Source organism: Camelus bactrianus, chromosome 5 (assembly GCF_048773025.1).
Source record: "Camelus bactrianus isolate YW-2024 breed Bactrian camel chromosome 5, ASM4877302v1, whole genome shotgun sequence".
In the NCBI taxonomy this organism is placed as follows: Eukaryota; Metazoa; Chordata; class Mammalia; order Artiodactyla; family Camelidae; genus Camelus; species Camelus bactrianus.
Window position 1 is genome coordinate 66,800,830 of NC_133543.1, and position 18,399 is coordinate 66,819,228.

Sequence of the window (18,399 nt, forward strand, 5' to 3'; positions counted from 1 at the left end):
GGAATCACATTGTTGATATCGCATATTGATTCTGTAACTATTTATTGCAATTATAGATTTATCTAAGTGGATTTTTTCCAAAGCATGATGCAGACCACTCTTTAACAAGTCTTTCAACCCCAGAAAGGAGTTTCATCTTTATAAACAATCGACCAGTACACCAAAAAGACATATTAAAGGTAATCTTTTTTAGAAAAAATTTATTACTTAGATCAGAAATAAAAACTCATTTGTCAGCTTGTTTAAGGACTACTTCTAAGAATTTGTTCTAAAATAAGGAAAAGGAAAAAAAAGATACAGTTTCATTGATTAAGCCTTGTGTTAGGTACCTTACATGTGACTCTTCTCAACAATTCTGTGATGAATTATTATCCTTATTTGTAGTGAAGAAACTGAAATGTTAGTGACTATCTTAGACTACATAGTCAGGAAGTAACAGAATTTGGATTTGAACCTGGACTTTCAAAACATCTGTGACATTGATCTTTTAACCACAAAGCCAGTTGTACTGGATATTTGTACTTCTTAGTGAATGCTTGTGCTTCATATAAGTTCAAAACCTCCAAATGGTATTATTCTATAAATACTGCTTTTCCTAATAAGCAGTTACATCCACTCAGTTTCTCAGTTAAATATGCTTCTTTTTGTAGTATTTTAAGGATGGCAATACTACTTTTATTTATGTGGTATTTTTTGTCTTTTATTCATTACATATATTTCTAGCTAATCCGACATTATTACAATTTGAAATGTCTAAAGGAATCTACTCGTTTGTATCCCATTTTCTTTCTGAAAATTGATGTTCCTACAGCTGATGTAGATGTGAATTTAACGCCAGACAAAAGTCAAGTTTTATTACAGAATAAGGTAACCTTTTCCAGATAATTTTTTTTGTATGTATACTATTTACAAACTTACACAGTCCTAATCATTTTTATATGAAAAAGGAGATTTGCTTATTTGTATGTATCTTTTATATTTATATTATTTTTATAATTTCCCCTAACATTTGTTAATTTGTATTTTTAGGAATCTGTTTTAATTGCTCTTGAAAATCTGATGACGACTTGTTATGGATCACCACCTTGTACAAATTCTTATGAAAGTAATAAAACAGATGTTTCCTTAGTTGACATGGTTGTTAGTAAAACAACAGAAACAGATGTGCTTTTTACTAGGATGGAAACGTCTGGAAATAATTATCCAAATGTTGATACTTCAGCCGTTCTTTTCCAAAATGATGTGCATAATGATAAATCTGAGAAAAACACTAATTATTGTTTAAATCAGCAGATACCTCTTGGTGACCATTATGATGATCATTTTAGTAGTGAAAATTCTAGCATTGATAAGAATGCAAGAAATACATTTCAAGAGATCCCAATGAATAATTTATCATGTGAGGACACCCAAAAGGAATACAATGAAACTTGTTTTTTGGGTTCTGTTAAGCATACCCAATCAGAAAACAGCAATAAAGGCCATATAGATAAAAGTGGGGAAAATGAAGAAGCAGTTCCTGAGGAGTCTTTGGAAATTTGTGCAGATGACTGGAGCAAGGGAAATGTACTTAAAAATTCAGAAGGAGAAAACATTGAACCTGTGAAAATTCTAGTGCCTCAAGAAAGTTTACCATGTAAAGTAGGTAATAATAATCATCATCACTCAGATCCTGAACAAAAGAATCTCAATGAAGGTTCCTGTAGCAAAAAATCAAACGTGGTAGATAACAAATCTGGACAGCTTACAGCTTATGATTTAATTAGCAGTCGAGTAATCAAGAAACCCATGTCAGCAAGTGCCCTTTTTGTTCAAGATCATCGTGCTCAGTTTTTCACAGAAAAGTCCGAGGCCGGTTTGGAGAATGCAACAGTACAAACTGAAGAACTGTGGAAGACATTGAGTGAGGAGGAAAAACTGAAGTAAGTTTCCAGAGCTTTCATGTGACCTGAATGCTCAGATATCTATTTCCATTCTATATAACTCACTGTGTTAAAAAAAAATTTTTTTTTAAACTTATTTATGGAAAAGCAGAATGGAACCTTTTGGCTTGGCTAGTGTACCTTTTTTGGCATCACTTTTTTGGGGTTAATTTAGAGGTTTTTCTGCGTTTTTGTTTTGTTTTGTTTTTTATTTTGTTACAGGCCTTAACTACTTTTCTGATTTAAGTTTGTAGTTAAAAGTTTTCCATTCTTAATTTAAAATTACCATTTTCTTCTATTTTTTATTTTATGTTAAAGAGTCTTCCTGTGACAGGACTTTTTGTTTTTTAAACTTATACATTAGACCAATTACCATTAGATGTTTTTAAGTAAGGTCTTGACTATTCCCTTTTTAAATTGGTCTCCAAAATATGTAACACAATACAAAAATTGTAACGTTGCAGATTCAATCTAGTAATGTTAATACTGTTTCTATTCAGTATAACTCAAGGCCTTTTTCTACAATCTTTTATTTACTGACAACTTGTAAACTATAGTGGGGTTTGGGGGTAGGTAAATAAGGTGGTTTGATTTATCTTTGATTAAAATAACTACATTTTACTTGCCATTTTTAGATTAGAATAAATATTCCAAAAAATATGATGAGTATTTCTAATTGACTTAGGACACTTTCTGTAAATACAAAATACTGTGTTTTGAGTGACCTAACCCACTAGAAAATGAGAGTGCAGTTATACTTCCAGTCACGTATTACTACCTAAGGCATCTCAACACTGTGTCAAACATCTGGAAAAATTTTTAAATGTAGTCTGTCATCCAGAATTTATATTTGATGGTAAACTATATGGATACTTGACCGATTTTTTTTCATTTTTACATTTTTACATTACATTACTAATGTAAAATGTATCAGTCTTACAAAGATACTATCAATTAAAAGTAATAAAGACCACTGTTAATACCAATGGGCAAAACCTCTATAAGTTAACTTCTCCCCACCTTTTTTTTTTGGTGGGAATGGTGGTTGTGTTTTTTGTTCTTTTTTCAAACATATACAAAAGTAGACAAAACAGTACAATGAACCCTTGTTTGCTAACTACTGAAACCCTGTCTCACTGACCCTCCTCATGGTCCGCTGCACTTCATCCTTACCTCCATTCACTTCACTTCCCCACTGTCACCATCATTATTCTGAAGCAAACCCTTGGATAATATCCTCTATTTCATAAATATTTTAGTAAGTATCTATAAAAGATAAAAATACTCGTGCTTTAAATAGAGCCATAATACAATTGTCATAATTTTCTAAAACATGAATTTTAGTATCATCAAATATTCAGTGTTCAAATTTCTAATTATATCATGAACGTTGATTTTTTTAAGTTTATCTGAATCATGATGCAAATTAGATTCACGTGTTATTACCTTTAGTTTTACCTAAATGACAGATGCAGTTTAAAGACGAGTGCATTTAACTTCTAATACAGCAAGCCCATATAAGTTGAATTATATTGACCAGAGAACTGATGATTGAGAGTTGTCTGAGAATAGAAAAAAAGCATAGGTATTTCCAGTTCTCATCAAAGTAGGGGGTGTAACAGTTTAAGATAGCTATTCCCTTGCAGCCTCACAACAGCAAGTATCATTCATTTCCTTGAGGAATATCAGTGTTGTTTCTTCCTGCAGGCCCCAAGGTGTTAAGGTAAAAGGATTATGGTTAAAATAGACCTCATCTAAAAATTTGTTTATTATCAGGAAGGATTCTGGAATTGAAAATTTTCTCTGTCTTATTGACTAAGGTAGACAAAAAAGGCATTGTTGGTCAGGAGGAAACCTCTGAAGCTACACCTGGGTTCTGACCCCAGTTCTCTTTGCTAGCTTTTTGTAAAAATGCGTGGACAGTATCTCCTGGATTGTAATGAGGATTAAATAAGATACTGTGTGTTGTGACACAGGATAAGTGACTGGTACATAGTAAATAATTGCTCATGGTGTTAATCAGAGTTTTTAATCTGTGGAAAGGAAATTTCTCTGTTGTGATTGACATTATTTTTCATTTGTATGTTCAAGATTAAATTTAATTTGAAGGCCAGAAGTAGAAACCTGTGAAGGAAATATAGTTATCTTGGGATTAAAGAGTTTACTCTATGTCACAAAATGCTCTATTAGAATCTTCCAGAGCCAGGGCCTGGGGACCATGATAGACTAGGTCTAAAATCACATTATTGAGAAGGTAGAACAAAAATGTTACATTCAAGAATCATACTAACTACCATTTCTCTTCTAGTCTTTATCTTAGAATTCTTTCCATGCTCTTAAATACTACAAGAGGTGCTAAGGGATATGAGAATAGACTCCTCTTCTATAGATAATCAACCTTCCCATCCATTCTTTCTTTTCTTCCCTTTTTTCGTATTCTTGCTTATTTCTTTCCCTTCCTCTTTCCTCCCTTTTCCCTTCCCTCTCTTCCTTTTTCCCCTTCCCTTCCCTTCTCCTTCCTTGTTCCCTTCAGTTAGGAGATATTTACTGAGGACATTCTGGGTACAGGACCCTAGCTAGTCATTACAGGTACAGTGATAAATACTAAATAAAACATACTTTCACTACTCACATACATGCGATCTGGTAAGGAAGACACTATTAAACAAATAGTAATCATAGAATGTGAAGAGGTTTTAAATAAAAGAAATATAAGGAGTTATGAAAACGCTTAGCAATTGGGCATAATCATATCTGTGGGACTGGAAATGCTTCCTTGAATAGAAGTTAATCACAATGGTGTAGGGAATTGTCTATGTAGAAGGAACAGCATGTCAGAGGGTCCAGTAGCTAGAAGGAAAAGGTGTTACTGAGGAACTGAAAGATGCCTTCTATGGCAGGGATAGATTATGGCAGAGTGCAATAAAGAAAAATAGGGGAAGTCAGGGAAGATCATTGAAAGTTCAGAGAGTTTAAATAAGACCTAGGATCACAGTTTTCTGCCGAGAGCTTAGTACAGACTTTGTAGTAGGAATACTTCCTTTTTTTCCTTTCTGGATGTTTTTCCCCCTTGCTTTCTTCTCCTTTCCTCTAGTGGGTTGGAAACAAGATTTAGGCCATGTGTCCTGCCACTGGGGTCTCAGTCAATTGATGTGAATTTGAACTTTGATTTTCAGTAGCAATGAACATACTTCTACTTAAAACAACTATGAATAATGTTGTAATTGGGGCACTATTGAAAATGGTAAATTAACTTTCTATGTAAAGTCACAAAAACATTTTACATTTTGAATTGATTACTGATCAGATCAGAATTAATATTTCTCATTCAAGTTACTAAATCCCTTAATGATATTAAGTCAAAAATAGCAGCTGTTTTTACTTACATTTACTTAATATTCCTTTGGAGATACCTTTTTATATTTCCCAAGAAACTAATTTGACTTCTTGACTAAATCAAAAGATTAGTACCATATGTAAAAATTTGTACATTATAATTAATTACAAATGGTGACTTTTCATCTTAAACTCATTTTCCACCATAGGGGAAAAATCTTAAAAATGAATGTGCAAGAGCTAAAAATACTTATTTATAGTACCTATTAGAAGTATTGAAAGTTATGTTTTTCATATTACCAGTCCAGAACTTCAGATCTAAGTGAAAATAGGAGAAAATAATATAAAAAATAATGACTGTGGTCTGGTCAGTAACCAAAAGAGGCGTTTAAGATTAGAAACAACATTTTCTAGTCTCAAATTTAAAACTCCATTTTAAAAAATTTTAGCAAGTTTACTTAAATAATTACCACCAACCTTTAGTCAATCATGTGCCCCATTCATTCATTAAGTTTCTTGATAGAAAATAATGATAGCAAACATTTATTATCATTTACTGTGTGCCAAGCACTATTCTAAGTACTTAAGACATTTTAACTCATTTTATTCCTCATATCAAAACTATTAGCTAAGTGTAGATTGTCTAGATATTACAGACAAGCCTACTGAGGCACAGGGAAGTTAAATCATTCGTGTAGGTTTGCAGAGCTACGAAATGTCAGAACCAGGCTGCCTGCCTGCCCCTGAGGTCTGTGCAAAAAGTAGTTTTCAATTCTGTATGCATCAGAATCACCCATGGAGCTCTTTAAAAACTGTGCTGCCCAACTGCAGCCTAAATGTGGAGTCTTAGAAACTAAGGGTAGGACCCAGGCATCTCAGTTTTTTAGAAACGGGTTTATATAAATGCTATGCCAGACTGTCTTTGGCCCTGGAAGTTTCATTTTACTCCTATTAGTATTAACCAAAAAGAAAGGACCTTATAACTTCTTAGGCAGCGTAATTTTAAAAGGCCCATTATCTTGTACCTTTGAAATTGAATTAGATGGTTTGGATGTGTTCAGTGTATTTGAATTTATTTTTTCATTGCTGACTCTGAAATGAGAAATAAATAGTAACTGAAAAAAATTGACATTTAGCTGTGAAACCATTATAAATTTAATCATATAATTTTAACTTTGAGTGTCATAGTGACTTTAATTTTACTAGTACTAATTAGTAAATGTGTGTAAATTTTGTTGTGCTTAAAGAATTGTTTATTTTATGTTAATGTTACAGCAAATGTTTAAGGAGCTTTTCAGATTTGAAATTTACTCCTTATTTTATTATTTTACTTAATTTTTTTTTTTAGTGCCTATACCTTAAATGGTTTTTAAAATTGGGTAAAATTTAGCTGCTGTGAATTACATAGATCTTAACGGTGTATATAGTTTAATGTGTTTTTATATGTGTACACCCATGAAACCACAGCCACAAACAAAACATAGAACATTTCCATCAACCCAGAAAGTTCCCTCATGCCACCTTACAAGCCGGTCTTCATACACAGCCACTGTTCTGATTTCTGTCACACTAGCTTGGTTTTGCCAGTACCTGAACTTTATATATTTTAAATCATAATGGTATGTACTCCTTTATGTCTGGCTTCTTCCCCACAACAAAATATTTTTTTGATTTTTATCCATGTTTGTTCACTATATCTATATAGTTTATTCTTTTTAATTGATGAGTACTATTCAGTTGTATAAATATACCACAGTTTGTTTTTCCAGTTTCCAGTTGATGGACATCTTTCCAGTTTGGGGCAATTATGAATAAAGCTGTGTTGTTTAGTTTCCATATATTTGGAAATTTTCTAATCATCTTATTGCTACTGATTACTAATCAATTTTGTCATAGATAGGGAAAATACGGTTATATTTAAACCTTTTGAAATTTATTGAGAATCAAGCTTAGCAACATATCTTGATGAATGTTCATGGACATCTAAAAAGAATCTGAATTTTGCAGCTATTAGATATAGTGTTCTAAAATGATACGTCAAGGTAGTTGATAGTGTTGCTGAAATCATCTATGGCTTTAGTGATTTTTATTTTTTGGTCTAGTTCTGTCAGTTATTAGGGAGGGATATTAAAGTTCCCAGGTATGATTCTGGATATATTTCTACCTTTAGAAATATGAATTTTTGCTTCATGTAATTTGAAGCTCTGTTATTAGGTGCGTGCACATTTGTGATTGGTATATCTTCCTAATGGCCCCTTTTGCCATTATGAAATGTTGCTCTTTACCTGTGGTATTGTTTCTTCTTTTGAAATTTATTTTATCTTATATTACTATAGCTACTCTTTCTTATGCTTACTATTTGAATGGTGTATCTTTTCCATTCTTCTACTTTCAAACTATCTGTGCCTTTTTCTTTTCCCCCTCAAACTATCTGTGTAACTCTTGTGGACAAGTATAGCTGAATTTTGCTTTTTTTTTTTCTTAGTGGTCTACATTTTTATTTTGCTATACCTGATAGTGCTTTATGTTCCTTGATTTAAAATTTTTAATTGTTACAGATTTTTTAAAAATTGGCTTTATTGAATTTTAGTACTTTTTCCCCTGAGATTTGGTGATGCCTTGATAGAAAAAGATTCATTGTGATTCTCTTGGTGCTTTTCCCTAAGAAATTAGACCAGAATATTGCATAGGAAGTTGATTAAATACTTGAAAGCAGCTTGGCAACATGTGCTTACCTAGATTAGTAGAATAAAAAGCATTGTATGTATGCAGTATGCAAAAGCAAGAGTAAATATGAAACAAAAATATACAGCTATACTGAAGGTGAAGGTGTTTCTGATGAAGTGCATTTTCCAAATGTTGATAATTTAAAAAATATTAGGAGTCACTTCATGTAAAATATTCATGTTTTAAATTTTTACATTTTTTGTCTTCCAGTTTTATTGAGATATACTTGACATACAGCATAAGTTTAAGGGATACAGCATAATGATATGACTTACATACATCATAAAATGATTATTACCACAACAAGTTTAGTGAACAGCCATCATCTCATATGGGTACATTAAAGAACTGGAAAAAAAATACATTTTTTCCTTGTGATGAAAACTTAGGATTACTCTCTTAATATTTTTCATACATAACATACAGTAGTGTTAATTTTATTTATCTTGTCATACATTACCTCCCTAGTACTTACTTGTCTTAAAACTGGAAATTTGTACCTTTTGTACTTTCATCCAGTTTGTACTTTCATCAAGTTCCCCGTTCCTGCACCCTCTGCCTCTGGTAATCACATATCTGAACTCTTAGGTTTGTTTGTGTGTTTGTTTGTTTTTGAAATGTCATTGACCTATGACACTATGTTAGTTCCTGGTACACAAATGTACTGATTCAACATTTCCATACATTTCAAAATGATTGCTATGTGAATCATCTTGCTATGTTAATATCATACAAAGATATTAACCAAATTATTGACTATTTTCCCCACACTGTACATTTCATACCCATGACTTACTTATTTTTTAACTGAAGGTTTGTACCTCTCAATCTCCCTCACCTATTTTTCTCCTCCCCAACCCATCCCCAGCAGCCACCTGTTTGTTCTGTATATCTGTGACTGTTAAGTTTGTTCGTTTGCTTTTTAGATTGCACACATAAGTGAAATCACACAGTATTTGTCTTTCTTATTTCACTTAGCATAATACCCTCTAGGTCCATCTGTGTAGTTGCAGATGATAAGATTCATTCTTTTTATGGCTGAGTAGTATTCTGTTGTATATATATACTACATCTTCTTTATCAATTCATCTGTTGATGAGCACTTGGTTGCTTCTATATTTTGGGTGTTGTTAATAATGCTGCAATGGACATAGGAGTGCATGTATCTTTTTGAATTAATGTTTTTTTTTTCATTTTCTTCAGATAAATACCCAGAAATGGAATTGCTGGGTCATATTGTAGGTCATATTTTAATTTTTTGAGGAATTTCCATACTGTTTTCCACACTGGCTGTACCAATTTACATTCCCATCAACGGTGCATGAGGGTTCCCTTTTCTCCACATCCTTACCAACATTTGTTATTTGTTGTCTGTAACATTTCTTACAAAGCTGGGGTGGCTGTGATTTGAACTCTTAGCTTTTGTTTGTCTGTAAAACTTTTGATCTATCAGATCTGAACAAAAGCCTTGCCAGGTAGAGTATTCTTGGTTGTAGGTTTTTCTCTTTCATCACTTTGAATATATGCCACTCCCTTCTGGCCAGCAGAGTTTCTGCTGAAAAGTCAACTAATAGCCTGATGGGAGTTGCCTTGTATATAACTTGTTGCTTTTCCCTTACTGCTTTTAACATTCTCTCTTTATCTTTCCTTTTTGCAGTTTTAATTACAGTGTGTCTTGGTGTGGTCCTCTTTGGGCTGTTACTGTTTGGGACTCTCTGCATCCGGACCTGGATGTCTGTTTCCTTTCCCAGGTTTAGGGAGTTCTCATCTATTATGTCTTCAGACATGTTCTCTGCCCCTTTCTCTCTCTCTTTTCCTTCTGGGACCCCCATAATGAGAATATTAGTACATCTGATGTTGTCCCAGAGGTCTCTTAAACTGTCCTCATTTCTTTTTATTCTTTTTTCTTTCCTGTTCAGCTTCAGTGATTTCCAGTACACTGTGTTCCAGTTCACTGATCCATTCCTCTGTATCACCTAAACTGTTGATTCCTCCTAGTATATTTTTCATTTCACTTATTGTATTCTTCATCTTTGTTGGTTATCTATATTTTCTCACTCTTTGTTTGAAACTTCTAACATCTCACTGTGTTCATTCATTCTTTGAGAAATCCAAGTTTCTTTGAGCATCTTTATGATAATTACCTTACACTCTTTATTGGATAGATTGCTTATCTCCACTTTAATTAGTTCTTCTAGTGTTTTATCTTGTTCCTTTTTTGGAACATACTTATCTGTTGCTTCATTTTGCCTAATTTGCTGTTTTTATTTCTATGTATTTGGTAGGCTGATTCCCTTTCCCCATCTTGGAGAAGTGGCCTTATGTAGAAGACATCGTGTGCAGCTCAATAGCACACTCTCATGTGATCACCAGAGCTATATGCTTTAGGGGTGCCCTCTATGCAGCCTATGTGGGTCCTTTTGTTGTAGTGGCCTGACTCCTGTGGGTGCACTGGTAGGTGTGTCTGGTCCCACTCTGGTTGTTTGCCATGCCCTACCTTGTACAAAGTGTGCCATCTTCTGGTGGGTGGGGCCAGGTCTTGAGGTGACTGGCTACAGAGTCCTGGTGGGTTCTGAGTATAGTCCTGGCCCATTGGTGGGTGGAGTTGGGTCTCAAGGTGGCTGGCTACAGACTGGAGGTCCCAGGTCTGCCTGCTGGTAGGCTGGGGTGGTTCCTGACAGTGCTCTGTGTAGTTGGGGTGTCCCAAAGCTGGGTGTCCCAGAGTTGGGGTATCAGCCTGCTGATGAATGGGGCTGGTTCCTGACATGGCTGGCTGTGGAGTCTGGGATGTACTACAGTTGGTGTTGACCCACTGGTGCATGATGCCAGATCCTGGAGCTAGTGCCGGCACACTGGTGGGTGGAGCTGGATCTTGGGGTCACTGGCTGCAGGGTCCTGGGGTCACAGAGTTGGTTTTCTATCATGGTTGGTACCAATGGCTGGCTGGGGGTCTCAGAGGGACCATGCTGTGGTATGTGGGGTCAGGTCCTGCGCCTACTGGTGTAGAGGGCAGCTTCCTAGGGTGGTTGTGGGCTCAGGGGGTCCTATGGCAGCTGGCCTGCTGGTATCTGGGGCTGTGTCCCTGACTGGTTAGCTGCTTGGCCTGAGGTGTCTCAGTACTGGTGCTGACAGGGTAGAGAGTGGGGGCAAGACTGGGTCCTGAGGCTAATAAGCTAGAGGGAGGATTCCACAATGGTACTTGCCAGTACCAATGTCCATGTAGTAGAATGAGCTCCCCAAAATTGTTGCTGCCAGCATCTGTGTCCCCAAGATGAGTTCCATTTGTCTCTTGCCTCTGTGGAAGGCTCTCCAAGATCAGCAGGTGGGTCTGACCCCAGCTCCTTTCAAACTACTGCTTTTGCCCTAAGTCTTGGAGTGTATGAGATTTTGTGTGTGGAGTCTCTATTTCCCAAAGCCCTCTGGCTCCACTGAAGGTAAGCCCTTCAAAGCCAAATGTTCTGAGTGCTTCCCTTCCCAGTGTAGGATCCAAATGTGGGGCTCCGTGCTCCTTGGGAAGAACCTCTTCAGCTGTAATTGTCCTTTTCTTTGTGGATCTCCTACCCTGGGGTTATGGGTCTTGATTATATTGCAACTCTGCCCCTACTACCCATCTTATTGTGGTTCCTTCTTTATATCTTTAGTTATAGAAGATCTTCTCTACTAGTCTTTTAGTTCATTCTCATCGATAGTTGTTCTGTAAATAGTTGTAATTTTGTTGTGCCCATGTGAGAAGGTGAGCTCAGAGTCTTCCTACTGTACCATCTTGACTACACCACTGCATCTCTGGATCTTGCTTTTGAAATTCAGTCTGACAGTCTTTACCTTTCAAATGGAAGATTTAGTCCATGTAATGTAGTAATTGATATGGTTTTGTTTTGGTCTGCCATTTTCCTGTTCCTTCTCCATTTTGTTTTTCTGTTCATCCTTGTTTTGGAAGAGAGCAGCCTCTCTAGGGTTAAAAGAATGTAACTTAATATTTAATTTTAATTCCTCTATTGACTTTGCCTAATTTTTTGCTTTGGGGAATACATTATACATCTTTAATATATCATAATCTACTTAGAGTTAATTGGATACCATTGCACATAAAATTATTAAAATGTTCTAATAATTCCACTTATTACCCCTGTCCTTTATGCAACTGATGTCATATGTTTCACATCTACATAAAGAAAACCTCACTTTAAAATGCTTTTTTTTTTTTTTACTTAAACAATTAGCCTTCAAAGAAATAAGAATTTTTTGAAACAGTTTTTTTTTTTTTCTGTTTACCTACATAGTTACCATTTTTGGTGCCCATCATTTTTCTCCTATAGATCTGAGTTTCTATGTGGTGACACTTCTTAATAGTGTAATTATACTATATCAGATTTACAGTTTTCTTTTATCTGAAATGTCTGTTTCACCCTCATGTTTGAAGGACATTTTTATAGATAGAATTGAATTCTGGATTCTTTTAGCACCTGAAAGATGTTACTGTTGTCTGGATCTAAACTGCTTATGATGAGAGGTTATATCTATCATTTGTTGTGGTGTTTCTTTTTTGTAATATCTTTTCTTTTCCTCTCTGCTTCCAGGATTTTATCTTTATCTTTGGTTTTCAGCAGTTTGATTCTAATATATTTAGCTGTGGATTTCTTTGCATGTATCCTGCTTGGGTTTCATTGACTTTCATGGACCTGTAAAATGTATTTATCCAAATTGGATAATTTTCAGCCATAATTTCTTTGTTTTTTTCCCCATCACTTTTGGTTTTTTTTTAATCTGGGACTCCAGTTACATGTATGTTAGATTGCTTATTGTGCCATACATAGGTCACTGAGGTGATTCTTCAGTCATTTTTCTCTCTGTTGTTCAGATTGGATTATTTCTATTGATCTGTCTTTAAGTTTACTGACCCCCCCCCTTTTTTTTTTTGCCCTCTCTAGTCTCCTGTTAAGTCTACCTAGTGAATTTTTCGTTTCAAATACTGTATTTTTTAGTTTTAGAATTTTCATTTCCATTTGGTTCTTTTTTATCATTTCCCTTTTTGAGATTTCCGCTTCTAGTCTCTCGTTATGATCATTTTTTCCTTAAGTCCTTAAATATGTACAAAAACATATTTTAAAAAATTCTTTTTGCAGTTCCAGCATCTGCATCATCTTGAGGTTGGTTGCTACTGTCCACTTTTTCTCTTTAGTGTAACTCACATTTTCCTGTTTTACTGCTTGAGTGATAACTTTGATTGTATAATGGACATTGTGAGTGATATGTTGTAGAGACTCTGGATTCTATTATCTTCTTCTGAAAAGTGTTAGGTTTTGTTCTACACGCATTTAAATTGCTGACAGATGACCTTGAGCTTGTGGAGGCTTTATTTTACACTTCCTTAGGCAAAGACTAGTTAAATTTTGTAGGTAGTCCCAGGGCATCTTCCTTAGTTCTAGGACATAATTTTTGTTTGTTTGGTTTTTTTCTTACTTGTAAAATGTGGCCCTCCTCCAGTTTTAATTGAAAGGTCAAAGTGTTTACCAAGCCATCTAATTGTGTGGAATTTAAACTCCAAACTCCATTTCTTCTGCAGTGGGCAGCCACTGAAATCTCTGTTTAGCTCATTTAGCTTCCTAGTGGTTATTTTCCTGTAGGCGTTCACATATGGGATTTTTCTCCCTCAATTTCCAGTTGTTATGGAAGCCAGGAGTTGTCTTCTGATGACTCAGTATAGTAAGAGTACAGGTTTCTGACTGAGTTCTTGCCACTCTCCCTTAATGCTGGGTACTGCCCTCTGGGTAAAAGTGGTATAAATGTGGATCTCTTTTTTTTCAAGGGTTGCATCCATTCCAGATTCTTTATGCTTTTCATGGTTCATCAATGCCTATTTTAAATAGTTGATTTCTATATTTTGTTCAGAGTTTATCATAGTTATAGGGGAGGGTTAGTCCAATACAAGGTCTTCTGTCATTACTGGACCTGGAATGTCAGCTCTTTTTTTTTTTTTATAAAATTTATATTAAAATTTTTATTAAATTTCTGATTATGACCTTATTAGTTCTGTTTTATCTCTATTCATAGATATGAAGAGAAGGCTGCTAAAGACTTGGAACGATACAATAGGCAAGTCAAGAGAGCCATTGAACAGGAGTCACAAGTATTAAAAGATGGCAAAAAAAGGATAAAACCCACCAGCGCATGGAATTTGGCACAGAAGCACAAGTTAAAGACTTCATTATCTAATCAGCCAAAACTGGATGAGCTCTTTCAGTCCCAATGTGAAAAAAAAAAGAATCAGAACATTAAAATGGTTCAGATCCCCTTTTCTATGGAAAACTTAAAAAAGAATTTTGATAAACATGAGAAATTTGACTTAGAAGAAAAGGACGAACTTTGCTTGATCCACAATCTCAAGTTTCCTGATGCATGGCTAATTACATCCAAAACAGAGATAATGTTATTAAATCCATACAGAGTGGAAGAAGCTCTGCTATTTAAGAGGCTTCTTGAGAATCATAAACTTCCTGCAGAGCCACTGGAAAAGCCAATTATATTAACAGAGAGGTATGGTGAAATAATAATAATTTTTTTTACTCTAACCATTTATTATTGAAATTGAAAGTAAAAGTTGAAAGTGTTTCCTAGTAGGGAAAAATGATATTTATTTAAAGAAATTTTTTAAACTTGAATTCTAATCTTTAATGGAATTAATTGCTTTTAAATAAATAATTTTAAAGTATTCTACATAATTTATTTCTGCAGTTAATAAATATCAAGCTCACTTCTCCCTGTACAGTAGTGATTTCCCCAGGGTAACTCTGATGTTGGATTGCCATGACTCTTCTTCATTGTGAACTCTGTTTTAGCATTTCAAACATACACCAAAATAGAATTATACTATTAATGCCTTTATCAACAGTTATCAAGATTTTGTCACACTTGCTCTATCTGTTCATGTAGGTATACACACACAAACACACATATATACACATATTTTCTTTCCTTTGCTAAAGAATTTTATAACAGTTCTCACCCTTACAGCTTTCAGTGTATCTCTCTAAAAAATGGCTATTTTCTTCTGTAATCACAATGCTTTTATCATACCTTACACAATAATTCCTGGGAATTGTTCCTCATTGTCTCAAAATGTCTTTTTATAGTTTTAAAATTATTAAGTTTAATTTGTATATAAATAAAGTCCACCCATTACATTTTATGTTTTTTAAATCTCTTCTAGTATTACAGTGTTAACTTAATGTGGGTATTGAGTCACTTGTTCATTGGAATAGCCCATTGTCTCTATTTGTCTCTTTTGCTTCCTTGTGGTGTTAACTGGTTTTTCCCTCTCCCATTTAAGAAAAATTTTTTATTTTTATTTTTTTATTGAAGTATAGTCAGTTTACAATGTTGTGTCAATTTCTGGTATACAGCATAATGTTTTGGTCATACATATATTTCTTTTCATATTCTTTTTCACTATTGGTTACTACAAGATACTGAATATAGTTCCCTGTGCTATGCAGTAGAAACTTGTTTATCTATTCCTCTCCCATTTTTAAATGGAAGTTAGCTCAGGAGGATTGAATAGCTTTAGATTCTACTTTCTGGTAAGACTGGTCAGTAGGTGGTGCTATGTGCTTCATTTTTCATTACATCAAAAGGTACTTATCACTGGATTCAGCTGCTGACAACCTGATCTTCTACCTTAAAGTTCCCTGTCAACTTTTCCATTTAATGGTTTTATCCATTAATGATTATTGCCTGAACTAATTTTACTAGAGATAGTAAAATGGGGTATTTCCTTTTTATATCCTACATGAGCAAATTGTTTTCTGTAAAAACAAGTAACTATTAACTAACCTACTAACATTTCACTTTTTTATACTTAATAATTTTTAATCTGACAGGTAGGAGAAAGGGCAAAGGAGATAAAAACTTGAAATAAAAAAGATAATGAGAAATTTTTTTTAGGACAGAAATTTGTTTCAGAACTTCCAAGAATAAATCAAAAATTATTTACAAAATGTATTAAAACCCTAGTGTTAAAAAGACCTTGCCTCCAGAAAGAAGGAAATAGGGCCAGAATGAGGATAACATTTGTTAAAGCTATCTTTTAAATTAAGGCAACAGTAATCACAGTAACTAAAATCCAGCATCTTTCACAGTATTCTCTTAAGATTGGCTTAGGAAACTGTCAAAGGAAGAGTTAAAAAGAATTAATACAGCACTTTTCTTTTTCTTCCCTTGAAAAGAGCGAGGGTGTATTTGAAATTTTATACTTGATTACTTTTCTAAATGCTACTTGTAAATTTTCATTTAGATTTCAAAAATCTTTTTGTGTTTGTACAAATTATAGATTCTTAAAAATATTTTTCTTTGATGTTCTTATTCAAAAACAAATACATTAAAAATTATTAGACAAAAACAAACAAACAAACAAAACATAAATACAAAACAGAAACAGACTCAGACATAGAATACAAACTTGTGGTTGCCAAGGGGGCAGGGTGTGGGAAGGGATAGATTGGGATTTCAAAATGTAGAATAGATAAACAAGATTATACTGTATAGCACAGGGAAATATATACACTATCTTATGGTAGCTCACAGAGAAAACAGTGTGACAATGAATATATATATGTTCATGTATAATTGAAAAATTGGGCTCTACACTGGAATTTGACACAACATTGTAAAATTATTATAAATCAATAAAAAATGTTAAAAAATTATTATTTTGGGCCCATACTGGCCTGAGAATAAATCTTTCTTATTTGAACATGGATAGCAACGAGGCTTAATTCAAAATTGTTTTCACCTTTCTTCTGAAATATGACACCCCATCATAGTTAGTAATATGCTATAATAATAGAAATAAACTGAATCATAAACAGGTTAATCATGGGTTGGACTCAGTTTTTGCATCAGGGTTTTAATGTAAGTTAGGTAGTTTATCTATCAACAGAATAATTTAGATGTCTATAAAATACAAAGTAGAGCTCAGTAATAATAACGACAGTGTCTAATGTTTATTGAGCACTTACTACATGACAGGAACATTAATCCCTTTGCTTTGATGGAAAGATATCCACACTTTAATGAGAAAACTGAAACACAGAGATGTTAAGTAATTCATCAAGGTTCATATAGTCAGTAAATAAGTGGTGGATCCAAAATTCCACTCTAGACAGTATCTTAAGATCCTGTACCACCTATTTTATACTATACCATCACCACCACCACCACCATTACCACTTTCAGTTCTCAGATTATCTTCTGAATGTTCTGTTAGACTAGACAGAGCACATCTGATATTTTAGCCAAAGGTCTCTTCTCTGTGGTATCTGCTCTCACAGCCAGTGGGGTTCTCAGCCTTCCAGGGCAAAGATATCATCTATTCACTGACTTTTTCAAGGGGTACAGGATTTTACTGAAGAAATCCTAGCTCATTATCCTGTACTGTTACATAGAACACAATTAGTTTGTAACATTCTAGATGATAGAAACTCTTTTATGTCTATTTTTCCTGCTTTCTGTATACTTTATGTAGTAGGTCTATAAAATATTAACAGAAATGTAAAAAAGTAGTTTCTTACCAGCTACTTAATAACCTTTGTATTCTGGTTGCTGGTAATAACACTTTTTAAAGGGCCCTTGGATTAACTTTTTCCCATTAATCCTTATTTAATTTTATATATTTAATAGGTTATTTAAAGAGCCATACTTTCTTTTTCAGTCTTTTTAATGGATCTCATTATTTAGAGATTTTATATAAAATGACAGCAGATGACCAGAGATACAGTGGATCAACTTACCTGTCAGATCCTCGTCTTACAGCTAATGGTTTCAAGATAAAATTGACACCAGGTATGATAATGTGGTTTAATGTTTCCTGATTTAGAAAAATAAGTTTTGTTCCATAGGTACATTTGGGTTTCATAATTTACAGATATCATGGTATATTTTTGTTTCATCTAAAGTACAATGTCAGCTGTGTAAAAACAGTCATATTGAAAAAAAGGTTACCTCTGCCTGAAACAAGCAAGTTTGGCAACTCTTTCAGTCCATTGCCTTATTTTTGCATCTTCATAACTAATCTAGTACTTTCATTTTAATTTTTGCCATCCTTTGTCACAATATGCAAACTGCCTGCTTTGTTTACCTAAATTATTAAATATTCCTTTAGATGATAAAAACAAATAAATATGTAGGATACTAGAATGGACTAACAAAAATGGACATCTTTCCTTTTTTAAAAGCATTTACTTGTTTTGCCAGTTGGATATGTAATATCAGCAGTCTGGCTATTTGAAGAATGGATGATTTGATTCTGTGGCTTTGCTCAAAAGACTGTGATAGTACTCTCTGCTTACTGTGGAAATTGTAGGTGGGGAGAAAAAGAGAAAATCCATCTGGCTAGGAGGCTTCAGTATTCCTGGCTGGC

The 18,399-nt window shown here is 34.0% G+C and overlaps 1 protein-coding gene across 7 annotated transcripts in view; it reads left to right on the forward strand.

Annotated features, from left to right (window-relative positions):
* The window catches only part of PMS1 (PMS1 homolog 1, mismatch repair system component), a 108,428-nt gene that overhangs the window by 81,374 nt on the left and 8,655 nt on the right, over positions 1-18,399 (forward strand). For 6 of the 7 annotated variants that reach the window (XM_045520444.2, XM_045520439.2, XM_010960033.3 and 3 more), the window contains 5 exons: positions 57-179; positions 724-867; positions 1,030-1,922; positions 14,037-14,519; positions 17,692-17,822. In XM_045520444.2, the coding sequence (XP_045376400.1) occupies positions 57-179; positions 724-867; positions 1,030-1,922; positions 14,037-14,519; positions 17,692-17,822 (1,774 nt within the window). Of the gene's footprint in view, positions 1-56; positions 180-723; positions 868-1,029; positions 1,923-14,036; positions 14,520-17,691; positions 17,823-18,399 lie in introns of those variants that run through there. The other variant, XR_012507090.1, reaches the window with a different exon arrangement.